At 40.3% G+C, this 12733-nt stretch overlaps 1 protein-coding gene across 1 annotated transcript; it reads right to left on the bottom strand.

The window, feature by feature from the left end:
- Positions 7756-11074, bottom strand: LOC8083639 (protein NRT1/ PTR FAMILY 8.3). Its single transcript, XM_002464778.2, has 5 exons — positions 10857-11074; positions 10014-10113; positions 9674-9891; positions 8948-9480; positions 7756-8716 (listed from the first exon to the last, which is right to left on the bottom strand). The coding sequence occupies exons 1-5, from the start codon at positions 10923-10925 to the stop codon at positions 7897-7899; spliced, it is 1740 nt and encodes a 579-aa protein (XP_002464823.1). The 5' UTR covers positions 10926-11074; the 3' UTR covers positions 7756-7896.

Here is a 12733-nt window from a genome sequence, read left to right as displayed (position 1 = left end):
CTACCCCCCTTAAGGAAGGTCAACTAGGAGGCACAAGGAAGGTAGCTTGCACTTTTTCTTGACAAGTTATCTTGCATTGAGATCCTTTAGACATCCCAAGGAACTTATGTGCAAGGAAAAAAACTAATATCCTGAAATTTCCTTGCAATATGAAAACACCAGCGCAGTAAAATAGACATAACTCTTGTTCTGTTAATCCAATAGGGTTATAGCTTATACCGTTAGAAATCTTGGCAACTTATCTAAAACTTTTCTATAGAACACTTTTCCAAATTCCATAGTTACATTTGTCCCAAATAGTAAGCAACCAAAACTAGTCCAGGTTCTTGACAGCATAACTGTATCATCTTGTGATTTTCATAACTCCAATACCAAAATAGCTATGGGGGTGATTCTTGAGGTCAGAGAAGGATATTGAAGTCTACTATCATCCAGAATTTCCTCATGATTTTTGGTCTTGCCAGATAAAAGATATGAACTGACAAAGATGAGATACTCTAGAAAGGCAGGATAAGGTAACAAGAGAAAAACCAAAACCCAACTATTTATGTCATTAATCCTTATGCCTTAGACATATAAACTAAATGAAATTGTGAAGAAACTCACAAGATCATTACACTCATTACAAAGATCCTAATCAAACATAAACATAAAGACAATTCAACCAAGCAGTAAAGGTTCACAAGGCACACAAACTCGACTTTCGCTACTAACGTTTTTATTACACAAGGGCACAAACTCCTATATCTTAAACTCAGTGTGGCTACTTTCATGATGTATCTATTGATTCCTCTGTGGACAAGAGTTTACATAGTGTCCTTCCTGTCGGTAGTGATAACACTTTTTATTAGTTGGATCCTTCGTGATATCATTTTCCACTGAGGTGTTACTCCGTGTGTTATCAGCTCGCTAACCCTGGTTAACTTTCTTCCTAAATTGGTTGATGCTTCGAGGTAGAAACTCTTTATAAGTGATTGTCCATCCATCTATGCATACCACATGAGCAGTGGGGTTAGCTTGAGAAGTTTCTTCATCTCCAAGGTTTGGGTTTTCATGGCCAGAGTTCAAAGCTAAATGTGACAACTTAGGATTTGAATGTTGTTCACTTCCCAATGCTGGCTCTAGTGATTTTGCCTTCCTCTTATTATCCTTATTAGTCACACAATTTGGTTTTGCCTTAACTTACTTTTTAGATGACCTATTCCGAAGACAAGGAAGACCATAATGCCTACAACAATGGCATTGATCCTGATATCTCGATGTATTACTACCAACACCTCCATGGGTTCTCATATTTTTCCAAGCTTCTGCTACTTGTTTCTACACTGGTCCTGAGATGCACTGCTGAGAGTTCCCAATCTGAGTCATTCCTTCCACTACTTGCTTTTGCATGGCTAGAAGCTTCTCCTTATCAAATGCTTTTATGGGTGGCGTAGCTAGGTCCTTTTGTCCATTCATGCCAAAGGTCTCCTCATTATGAGCCATCTAAATATACAAGGAGGTTGGATTTAGAATAGAGACAAAGTTTATAACAGAATAGGGCAGAGGTAAGCATAATTTTTAGCAATTATCAAGGTTAAGGTGAAAGCAAGAAGTAAGCAGAGATAGAAGCATCCTTAAACGTCCGGTTCTAACTAGGCTTACGCCCTATAGTCAGCATTGCTTTGATACCACTTTGTAACACCCGATTTTAAGAACAAAACCGGATATGCACCATATGTGAGTTTTAGAAGACAAACCTCACATATAGCTACAAATAAGGGGTAATATCAAAGGACAATGCATAAATTATATAACGTAGATAATAAATCAGAAACAACCTTGGGCAGCAAACCACGGAAGAGAACTCCAAACTTCAGGTGTTAACCTCACTCTACAGGATCCAACTGACTGGTTGATCACAAGCCCAATACTTCTCTTGAGGTGTGGGGGAGATAGCAAGAGTGAGTGCACGACGAACTCCGCAAGTATAGCAACTAGATAGTATAGATCCCACGGTCTCATGATCAATGTGACATAAATAATATAGAGCATTAAACAATAAACAATGAGTTTCTTAACACAACAAGATTCATCACCCTTAATGTAAGAATCCCCAAGGCCGCTCGTGACCGTGAGCACGGCTAGTATACCAGTTTATTAAACACTCTGTAGAGGTCGTACATCTTTACCCATGAGTCATGATTTACCCTTTCGCCCAAGGTGGCTAACCTCTTAACCCCCTTCCAAGGGAGGACGACAGGGATCACTATGAAGTCTTTCAAGGTTCGTCTAACAAGTTAGGGCCGCTTTGTTTCGGTAGTCAATCCGTGTGATTCTACCCCGCAGAGAATCCACGGTCTGCTATCCCCCATTTGCGCCACACGGGTAACCTCTAACCAGCTAGAAAAATTACTCATACTTGACTAAAGCCAGAGCCATCATAGCCCTCATGGTTGCACTTTCATCCCTATTATCACTTACGAATAAATCCTCAAGTTGGTAAAAAGTCATTATTATCATTGGTTGCTTTATATTAATCTAGTCACAAGATCATGGTCATAGAATTAAAACCCAAATGCTATACTTGCCTTGATCCAATTGCTCCTGCTGGTCCTGCTGTTCCTCGGAGTAAAACGGATCACACACGGTCACGTCACCGTCTGCGCTCGATCGACACCACACAACAACACACATCTAGGTTCCAAACATACAAGCAAACAATCCTTTAATTAGAACATTACACCAACAGATCAAAAACAAAATAAAATGTTTAAAAACAGAACCTACGTTTTGCTACGGTCACATGGATACGAAGATCACGAAAATCAGAGCTTAAACGACCAAGTTACGAATTTACGGTGATTTTCTATATCAATTTAATTAATTAAACCTAAGCCTAAAAATAAAAAGTTTCAAACTGCAGTAACAGTGGTACTAACATGTAGAGAATTTAAATACAAATCTAACACAATTTGAACGGTTCAAATCGGAGCTAAAACGAATATTTTATGGCCAAAACAAACTCAGTGGTAAAACTGTAAATTTCTAAAAGCGTATTTTGATCTAAACCGAGACGAAGTACGTGTTTGAAGTCGAAAAACGTATTCCAAAAGGGCATTTTAGGACCGCAGGTTGATTTGAGAAAAACACAGGGTCTCTTTAAAACTTTTGCCCCCGAAGGGGTACGGTGCATCCAGGGCCATCGGATCGATCCTAGACGGCTGAGATTAAAAGAAAGAGATGAGAGAGGGGGGGAAGGTGGCGCGCCGGCCAGAGGGGAGGAAGGAGGCGGCGGCGGCCATGGATTTCGGTGGCAAGGTCACCGGAGCTGGCGGTTTGGGGACTTCGGGCCATGGTTTTCCGAGCTACGAGCACCAAGAGAAAGAGGAGACACAGGTGAATTCGTTCCCGGCCGCGGTGTGACCGGGGAGAGGCCCGAGCGGCATGCTCCACGGCCGGCGGCCATGGAGCTTGTCGGAGCACGAAGAACGCGGCCCCGAAAGCCATGAAACGACGCAAGGGAAACACCGAGAGAAACGGGGGAAGAAGGCGATGCTCACCACGTCGAGAAACGGGGCAAAGGTGGCTCGAAAACGCCGGGCGACGCGCGGCCGGCGGTGGCGCTCCGGCGGCGGGTTACTGTGCTCCCACGAGGAAATAGAGATGGGGAAGGGGTGGAATGAGGAGTGGGAGCCGCGGCACTGGCTTCGGGCACGTCCAAACAGCCGACGCGCGGGATATGGGGAGGATCGTGGGAGCGGGGAAGAGGTGCGGCTTGCGGTTGCAGAGAAAGGAGAGAAGGAGGGGGCGGTTGGACGGAGGAGGGGGATGACAGGCGGGCCCGGCCTGTCAGCGGGTGAGAGAGGGGAAGGGAGAAGGTGACCGGCTGGGCTGCGGCCTATGAAGGAAGGGGGAGGCGCGGGGTTGGGCCCTACAGGCCGAAAGGAGAAGAGGGGGGAAGAAAGAAGGTTTTGCCATTTTCTTTTCAAGTAAAATTTCCAAATAAATTTTGATCAAATTATCATTTTATTTTTAAAACAATCATCTCAATAAAATACACCAGCATGTATGCATCAAAAATGTTTTCTAAACTTATATTAAATTTTAATTTCCCAAAGTTTATTTACTTTTCCTATATTTTGATGCTCACAAAATTGACTCAATAAATCAAATTCAACTATTTAAAACAAGGAAATTTTTAGGGTGTTACAGTAGGGGCGGTTGATGAGTTGTAGAAATCATAGATCTAGGCCAAAAAATAACAAAAAATTCTCCTAGGAGGCCCCACCATCACAAGCCGCAGTCATGCATTATTTTTGCATGAAAATGCACGCTTCATAGCCGCTAGGTTTCAAATACATGACAGCCTCATGCATTCCCTTCCCTTGCCACTCCACCCAACAGTCACTTGTATCTATATCAGATATTCTTTCTACTCATATTATGTTGAACTGAACTTGAAATGAGTGTTTGGGACACTAAAAGAATGAAAAAGTTATCAACTATAAAGTTAAATAACTTTTTGAGATCTACAACCTTTTTTTGTTGTTTCTCCATTTGAGGCCATTTCAAAATTTTGAATTTCAAATATTTGAAATTTAGATGTAATTAACCTCAACTAGATGATTTCAAATAAAAAATTGTCAACTACAAAGTTGTATAATTTTTTTGAGATCTACAACTTTTGTTTTTATTGTTTCTCCAATTGAGGTCATTTGGAAAATTTAAATTTCAAATGTGAGAAATTCAAACATAGTTATCCTTAACAAGATGATTTTAAATAAAAAGTTGTTAACTACAAAGTTGTGTAACTTTTTGGGATCTATAATTTTTGTTTTGCTTGTTTCTCCATCCGAGGTTATTTAAAAATTCAAATTTTAAATTTGAAAAATTCAAACATAGTTTTCCTTGACAAAATAAAAAGATGAAGCACATTTTCAATGAACTCTGGCTAAATACATGATGGAAGCAGAATTGAATGTTACTAATTAGTCAAGAAAGGTACAATCATCAAAGCTGCCTCCAAAACATAAGTCTCAGGAGCAGAATTGGCAACAGAATAGATGTCGCGTAGCAGCAACACATTCTCCTTCTGAGTAGCCAGTTCTTATGTCATATGGAGCACAACCCACCAGTTTTCATCCGCAGTCATCTTGGGGCTAGTTTGATCAAGAGGCACATGTCCTACCATATTTAGGCCACGTTATATAGAGTATGCAACTCCTAGATATTCAGAGAGATCATCATATTACATAGACTGTTTCAGTCAAAATTGATCTACAGCTCAACCTAAGAAGAAAGTGGTAAAAGTAGGTTTACCGTGTCAAGAATGATGGCCACAATGAAAAAAGCTTAGATCTGAATTCAACTTATGGGAAGTCAATTACAATGTTAAAAAATCTAGCTATTGATGGCATAGAAGTGGGAGAATCATCTGTTGATATTCAAGGTGCCAAATTAGAACAAAAGAAGGCGAGGGTACCTAAATTCAAGAAAGAATTACCATTATCCAAAACAGAAACAAACCGAGCTGCTTAGTGCAGAGAAGTTGAAAGAAAAGGGCTTGGCATGGGTTCCTAAAAGGAGTATTCAAATTCAAAAGGATGATGCTCAAGAAAGTGGTGCAATAAAGGCAAAGAAGAGAAGTAGATTCAAAAAACAATTTGCAACCCAGAGGATTGTAACAAATCATCAAAACTAATGGTCATGTCGTCATCCATGGTCTCCACCCATACCTATGTTTCGTCCCACGGCATGTTTGGTTTTCCTTCAACTCTTTATTTGATCCTTGGCATTGATCTTCATATTATGCAAGATTTCCAAATCATTTTGCTTATCAATGACTTTCTAGTCAAGAGCTGCAACATTTTATTTCATCTACACATACTCTTGTGGACAAATTCATATGGCCGATACTTTGCTATCGCCTTAGCATAAAAATATAATTGATGAATACTCCAAACATCATGCCACCAGAAGAGCCTCCATGGAATTTTCTTTCATGGCTTTAAGGCCCGACTCGGGGTCATAATATATGCATTTCGAAGAAGTTTACCTCATGAATGTGGAAAATGATTAATCGGCTTGCAAAAAAGGCCAATGTGTTGGTATAATCATTATTTCTCATAATGGTGTTGTTTGAGACATCAAGCAGATGGAACTACTTTTGCACGAGCATCTAGAATGTGAAGTTCTCTTATTTGGCTTGGGGACAATTTAATCCATGGAGGTGAAACATGTGGAATGCTTTGGTGATTCTTTACTAATAAATTCAGTAGGTCACTGGTGTGTTCTATTGTTTAGAAGGGTCACTCGATGCGTATATTGATAATGTCTTGATAGCATTATATATTCTTCCATATTCCAAATTGAGCAAACTTCTAGGTATGAGAACAGTAAGGCTAACATGTTGGCTCAACATGCATCAGGCTTCAACATTAGAGGATGTAATTTTTGTATCAAAGAGAGCTGATGCTAAAGGAAGAAAGCAAGCCAAATCGTGCTCAAATTTATTTGAATAAGCTTGGGCTGATTTAGATGATTGGAGGACTTCCATTATAAATTATTAATAATTTGACTGTAACTGTTGATTAAAGTGCCAACAGAGTGTATTTAAATTTATTTTGCATATGAGCTATATCAAAGAACCATCATAGGCTTATTGCTTAAGTGCTTAAATTTTGATCAAGCAAACGCTACTATGGGGGACATTCATGTTTGTTCCTTGGCATCAAAAGGGCATTGTGCTTTGCACTGGTGGCTATAGACCATTTTGCAAAGTGGGCTGATAGTTGATGGCCATGCTGCATCAAATAACATATAAAGTATGGATTTGCACTCTTCACTATTTGTTCAATGCCTCGGGAGATTTGTTAGCATATCCATAAACTATCAAAAGCAATTTGTAGAAAGCTAGGTTAGGAGGTCAGTTGCACATGTTTAGATAGTTGTTGCCGTTAGAATTTGTTGAAAACTCAGCTTTGTTCGTCTGACTTTCTAGTTATTCTTGCTTGCTTGATTTGGTAGCTTCTTGTGAAGCCTTGTTGGAGGTTTTTTTGTGCATTTGACTTGGAGTTGGAGATTTAAGCATTCGACATCATGATCATGATTGTGTTGGCCATGATGTTTAGTCATTAGAGACCATTGATTCGTTTGTTTGTGGCCCAATAATTTGCCAAGTCAAACCGAGCTACCTCCATGTTGGAGGTGATGAACTTGTTGCTAATTCATTATTCATTTGAAGATGTTATCATTTGAAGATTGGACTTTTGACATCAAGCATGTGAGGGTGTTTGCTCTATAGTTCAATCGTTGCTGAGGTGGAGAATTGTGATGTTGCAGCTCCCATTGACACTATCTTGAGGCTCATTTGACCAACTATGTTATGCAAAATGTTGCATATATGTTTGGTTAGGTGTCTAGGGACTTATTTGTGATAATATGAAACTTTGATAACTTTTCTAAGAAATGTCCAAACCAGCCCAAAGGGGCATCCCGACCTCACTCTCTGATGTGTGGCTTGTTCATTTGATTTTGAGAGAGGAGAGGGTGGCTTTGATCAACAAAATCCACCACTAGAAAAGTGAAATTTATGGGGATTTGGAGCTCCCCAACCTTGTTGGCTCACACCTCTTGTATCTTCATCTTCCTATATAGTGGATTGTTTGCTCGTCACTACCCATGGTTTTTCTCGCAAGGGGTTTCCATATAAATCTTGCCACATGTTTGAACAAAAGATACTACGGGGCTTTTTTCTACGACGCATAGAAGGTGTTTGGTAAAATTCTCGTGAGTTATTAGCTTGCTAATTTTGACGCTTCTGCTGACCCTCTACGTCACAGGCCTTAATATGATACTTGAGTAGTATTACATAAGGGCTCCCAAGCACAGATAAACTAGTTGAGAATAATAAACTCATCCAGCTAGTTTGTTCTTGTACCTCATGGCACAGTAAGCAAATCCAAGAAGGTTTAGCAGTTGCAGTCCTGCCATCAACCAGAAAAACAGATCAAGTCGCCCTTGGTTGAGGTTCTCGGGGATCCAACCATGGCCCCATATCCCCTCTGTCACTGAATCGATCATCTTTAACATGACAGACACAAGGTAGCTCCCAAGGCTAACCATGACGAGAGCGCAAGCCTGGCAGCAGCTTCTCATGGCATCTGGTGACTGTTCATATGCAAATTCGATGAAACCCACCACACTGAACACCTTTGCGACCCCTACCAAGATGTACTGTGGTGCCTGCCACAAGATATTCATTGGGACCGCAGTGCTCTGGTGCACCAGGCCTGTCTTCTTTGCCATGTCAAGACGCGCCATCTCAACTATCGCTGCTGAAACCAGCGATAGCACAGCGAAAGCCATACCCACGCCGATTCGTTGCAGCTCCGACAGTCCTCGCTTCACACCAGTGATCCTGCTCGCAATAGGCATGAGAACCTTGTTGTACGCTGGGGCCAAGATGACAATGCAGAGGCAGTTGAAGGTCGTGAGAGAGGCAGGAGGTATTGAGAAACTATGTATGTGGTTGTCCATGACCTGTCCCTGTTCAATGAACAGTGGGAATAGAGCTTCGGCTGTGTTGAAGATCATGGCAGCTAGAAATACAGGAAGCATTCTTGCCAAAATCTTGAGCTCCTCCACTTGCGTCACCGTACAAAGCTTCCATGGATTAGGTGTGTCAAGAAACTTCTCTTCCGCGGTTGTGATGGTGGCAGCTCGGTCCAAAAACCTGAAGCCAATGCAACAAATCATTCAAGTTATTATTATTTTTTTTTTGCAAGCAACATTCGAGTTATTTTAGTCATACTAATATCTGACAGTTATATCAGGATGATATATAGTCATACTAATTAAGACCAATCCCGGTCCTGCATCCCTATTCCCTAGGATGCACCCAAAAACCTATAATTATTTTAAAGGAAAAAAATGACTGAATGAACAGATTGTGTTAACACCAAACCTTAGTCCATCAGTGTGCATTAGCTTCCTACTCCCCACAATTACTGACTCCTTCCCTGGCATTTCATACAGAAGAGAGCTGTCTGTTGGCAGATCTACGTTGACCTTGCGAGTGGCCGCCACCACGACCTGGCATATCCTAGTTAGTGCGCTTCCACCTGGTTTCTGATACCTGTACAGCTTCATGCAGGCAAGAAACCCAGCAACTCCAACTGCTGAAAACACAGTAGGAATCCCAAAACCCAATCCCCAGCCATAATTGTCCTGAACCCAAACAAGGACTGTGCTCGCGAAGAGGAAACCACCATTGACAGAAACGTAGTACCAGTTGTAGTAGATCTCCTTCTGCTCCTTCTCTTCCCCATCGGTATCATTGAATTGATCAGCTCCAAATGTGGGAACACAAGGCCAGATGCCACCTAAGCCCAGAGCTGTCAGGAATAGGCCCAGGAAAGCCAAGGCATCCTGAGGGGAGGTCACCACTGTAAGAATGTTTGCAGGAACAATTGCAGAAAGTGTCAGTAACATCAATCCCTGTGTACAAAAAAATTGGAAACCATGAGTGCCGTCCAAAACTAAACTGAGAAGAACACCAGGTGCTGCCAAATAAAACATACTAATTGAAGAAAAAACAGTTCAAACAAAATCTAATAATCAAGCTTGATGATCTGGTAGAGAAAAATGGACTTGCAATATGCAAAGATTAGTGAGTCATGCCTACACTTACACATGTAAAGGTTGACAGGGAAATCACAATTGTTCGGTGTCTTCCCCAATATGAATCTGCCAAGAATGCTCCAAGAAGGGAACAAAGGTAGCTGGTGCCCTGCCAGAAGGCAATATTGCTCGCCGCATCAATATTGCTTTGCTGCTGCACATTGGACAGGTAACTGACCAGGTTTGTTCCAACTCCATAGTACGCCAAAGAACCACAAAATTCTGCAACTGTGAATGAAAAGGAGTTCCAAACCCAATAATTTATATATCCACACCAGAATATAAAGTGGGAAAGCTTATGCGCATTGCATCCTTGGATGCCGTAAGAGATATAAGAATCCGATTATTACCTAGAATTGAGTAGCAGGCTCTCCATTTTCCAGTATGGATTGTCGATGCTGGATTACCTCTGATATCAACAGATCCATTGCAAATATATGGTGCATAGTCCTGCAATGCACATGTAATCTCATTTGTGATGAAAAGTTGGTTTGTAATGAAATTGGCATTGCAAAGTGATTAGCATAATGGCATGTGTTCATGTGCAAATGTTGAAAGAAAATGTGTGGCCTTTGAGATTGATGCAATACATTTATGGGAGTAGTGTTGCATTGATTGATGCTAAGTCAATATTAAAGCTGGATAATTTAGGAATAAATTTAGGGTTTTTTAAAGTATCTTTCTTATTGGAAGAAGTGCGTAATTTATATGCAAATTTAGGGTGTTACTATTTACTTTTTGTAATGGCATATAAATATATAATTGTTTATCAGAAGAATCTAACTATTATTATTGGCGATGGTGATTAGAGTCTTCTAAATTAAAGCCTACATATTTCTGATTTTTATGAGGATTTCTAGAAAATTTTTTTCCTTTTATCTAGTGCGTCTCCATGAACATAGAGGCTGTGATCCATTAGGTTTCCTGATTGGTAATAGTATAGGCTCTTATTGTAGCCTACTGTCGCTGACTATGATTCGTCAAATATTGTCTTTCTACTTTGGTCTTTACATTTGCAATTTGTAAGAAAATATTTGTTCTAGACACATCTTATGTTGAGACATTCGGTCTTAAACGAACAGAAACATATACATGTACACTTTCTCAATCACTAATACCTTCCTTCAAATTAAAAAGAATACACAATGCGAACGATGCCTGGTCATTGAGTTAAGGTTAAGTGGTGACCTGACCTGTGAAAACTTGCCATGAAGAGGAACAAGACCACCATGTTCTTCGTCGCTGATGGAGCCACCCTTCATGCCTGTGGCTGTGTCTAGTCCTCTCTCTCTCACACAAACCTACCATCGCGGGATGCAGTTTCTTTTATACACTGTACGGTGTGAGAGGAGAGAAAAAAAGAACAGAAAATATCAAGAAGAGACAACTTGATGCTCAAAAGAGCAGATCGAGGGAATCTCAGGAACTATCAGTTTTTCATATGGAAAAAACTGGACTAAAATACTGAATGATATACACAAAGAGCAGGGCTTCCTATATATGACAGTTAAGAGTGAGGCTCATTTTTTTGTCGACCAATCCTGAGCCATCATGATGGCGACTAGCTGATTCATTTGTTTATTCTCATTCTCATTTATTTTATTTATTGATGATTCTTTCTTGTACTTTGATACCCGATCCATGCAAAAGTCTGATCTGCCCCTCAGAGCTTGTAGCAAAATTGAAAAACAACCTCGAACTAGAACATCGGATAACTTTACTTTCCATAGCTTTTAAAACCAGACAAATTAATCCCTAAAATAGTTCAGATTTTTTTAAGATGATTTTTTCTGATGTGTCACATAGACCCATGTGTCTTTAGCTTTTTTAGTTATGGCATCTTTTGTTAAATATTTTCATTTTTAAATAATCTGAAACGATAAATATTAAGCTAGTTTATACCACTTCAAGAACTAAAAGTTTGATTAGGGTCTCAATCGCTTAAAACAATATTTGAGCTTCTAAAATATATTAAATAAAAATTTACCAACTCCAACATTACAGATTGCATCAGGCTCTACTATTTTAATATAAAGTTAATATTTATTTTATTTACATGATATGTGGGCCCCACTATCATGTCAGGAAACAACACATTGAATGTTTTTTACAACTACTTTGAATGTTAAGTCCACAGGGGTGCAAATCAGGCATTATTACTCTTTTTGGAAATATAATCAAGGTCTACTTGAACTAGCAAACATGCACGTGCATTAGAAAAGAACGTATAATTTGTTGCTTGGTCACAGTTGCGGTTCAGAGATTTATTCAACGATTATTGTCATTTTGTTCAAATACATCTTGAAAATTTGACCCTAAAAACCTGTTGTTATGAATCTTATGAGCATATGTTAGATCATTGTCAGAACTATCAACTATGAGATTGAGAGGACTATATGGAACCCACATCATTTTACCGGAACGACTTATGCGATCCACAGAATTTTACCAGAACTCTTATGCTCGCGAAACGGAGAGACAAACAGAATGAGCGAGTGACAATACTACATGATTTATTTTAAGTGACACACCTCAAAACTTAACCGAGGTGGACTTCCGTTTTACCCATCTTGATTAATATCTGTGATTAACAGAGCCAGACATTCTTTATTTACCAAGATGGACACCTTCAGACGACTGTCTCGCTTAATAGCCTATTCCGAGGCAGTCAACTTAAGGTGTCCGCCACGGTAAATCGATTAACGGTGGTGGGCAAATTATAAGGCCAGCCTCCAAAAATAGCCTAGGCCCAGTAGACCTAGCCTAGCCTATCGAGACACGATTTTTGTCTTCAACTATATAAGCCGAACTTAGGGATTGCCTCCACCACTCCATCCTCAGTCGGCCGCCAACCTCTTTCACCTTCCTCACGCCCTCGCTCCCCCGATTCCCCCGACACCGTGACGCCCCCTATCCTCCCAACATGGCTCCCTCTCCCTCCCACTCTAGCCACCACTAGCACAGTGAAACTCTACGCTGGCGGTGTAATTTAATTTTTACAGGAGGTTTCAATTAAAGAACGCCTGTAAAAATAAATGAGCGGGCCTCAGGCGGTTTTTCTAACAAAACC

Source organism: Sorghum bicolor, chromosome 1 (assembly GCF_000003195.3).
Source record: "Sorghum bicolor cultivar BTx623 chromosome 1, Sorghum_bicolor_NCBIv3, whole genome shotgun sequence".
NCBI classification, from domain to species: Eukaryota; Viridiplantae; Streptophyta; class Magnoliopsida; order Poales; family Poaceae; genus Sorghum; species Sorghum bicolor.
Note: the sequence above shows the minus strand (reverse complement) of the source record. Positions and strands in the feature narration are given on the sequence as shown.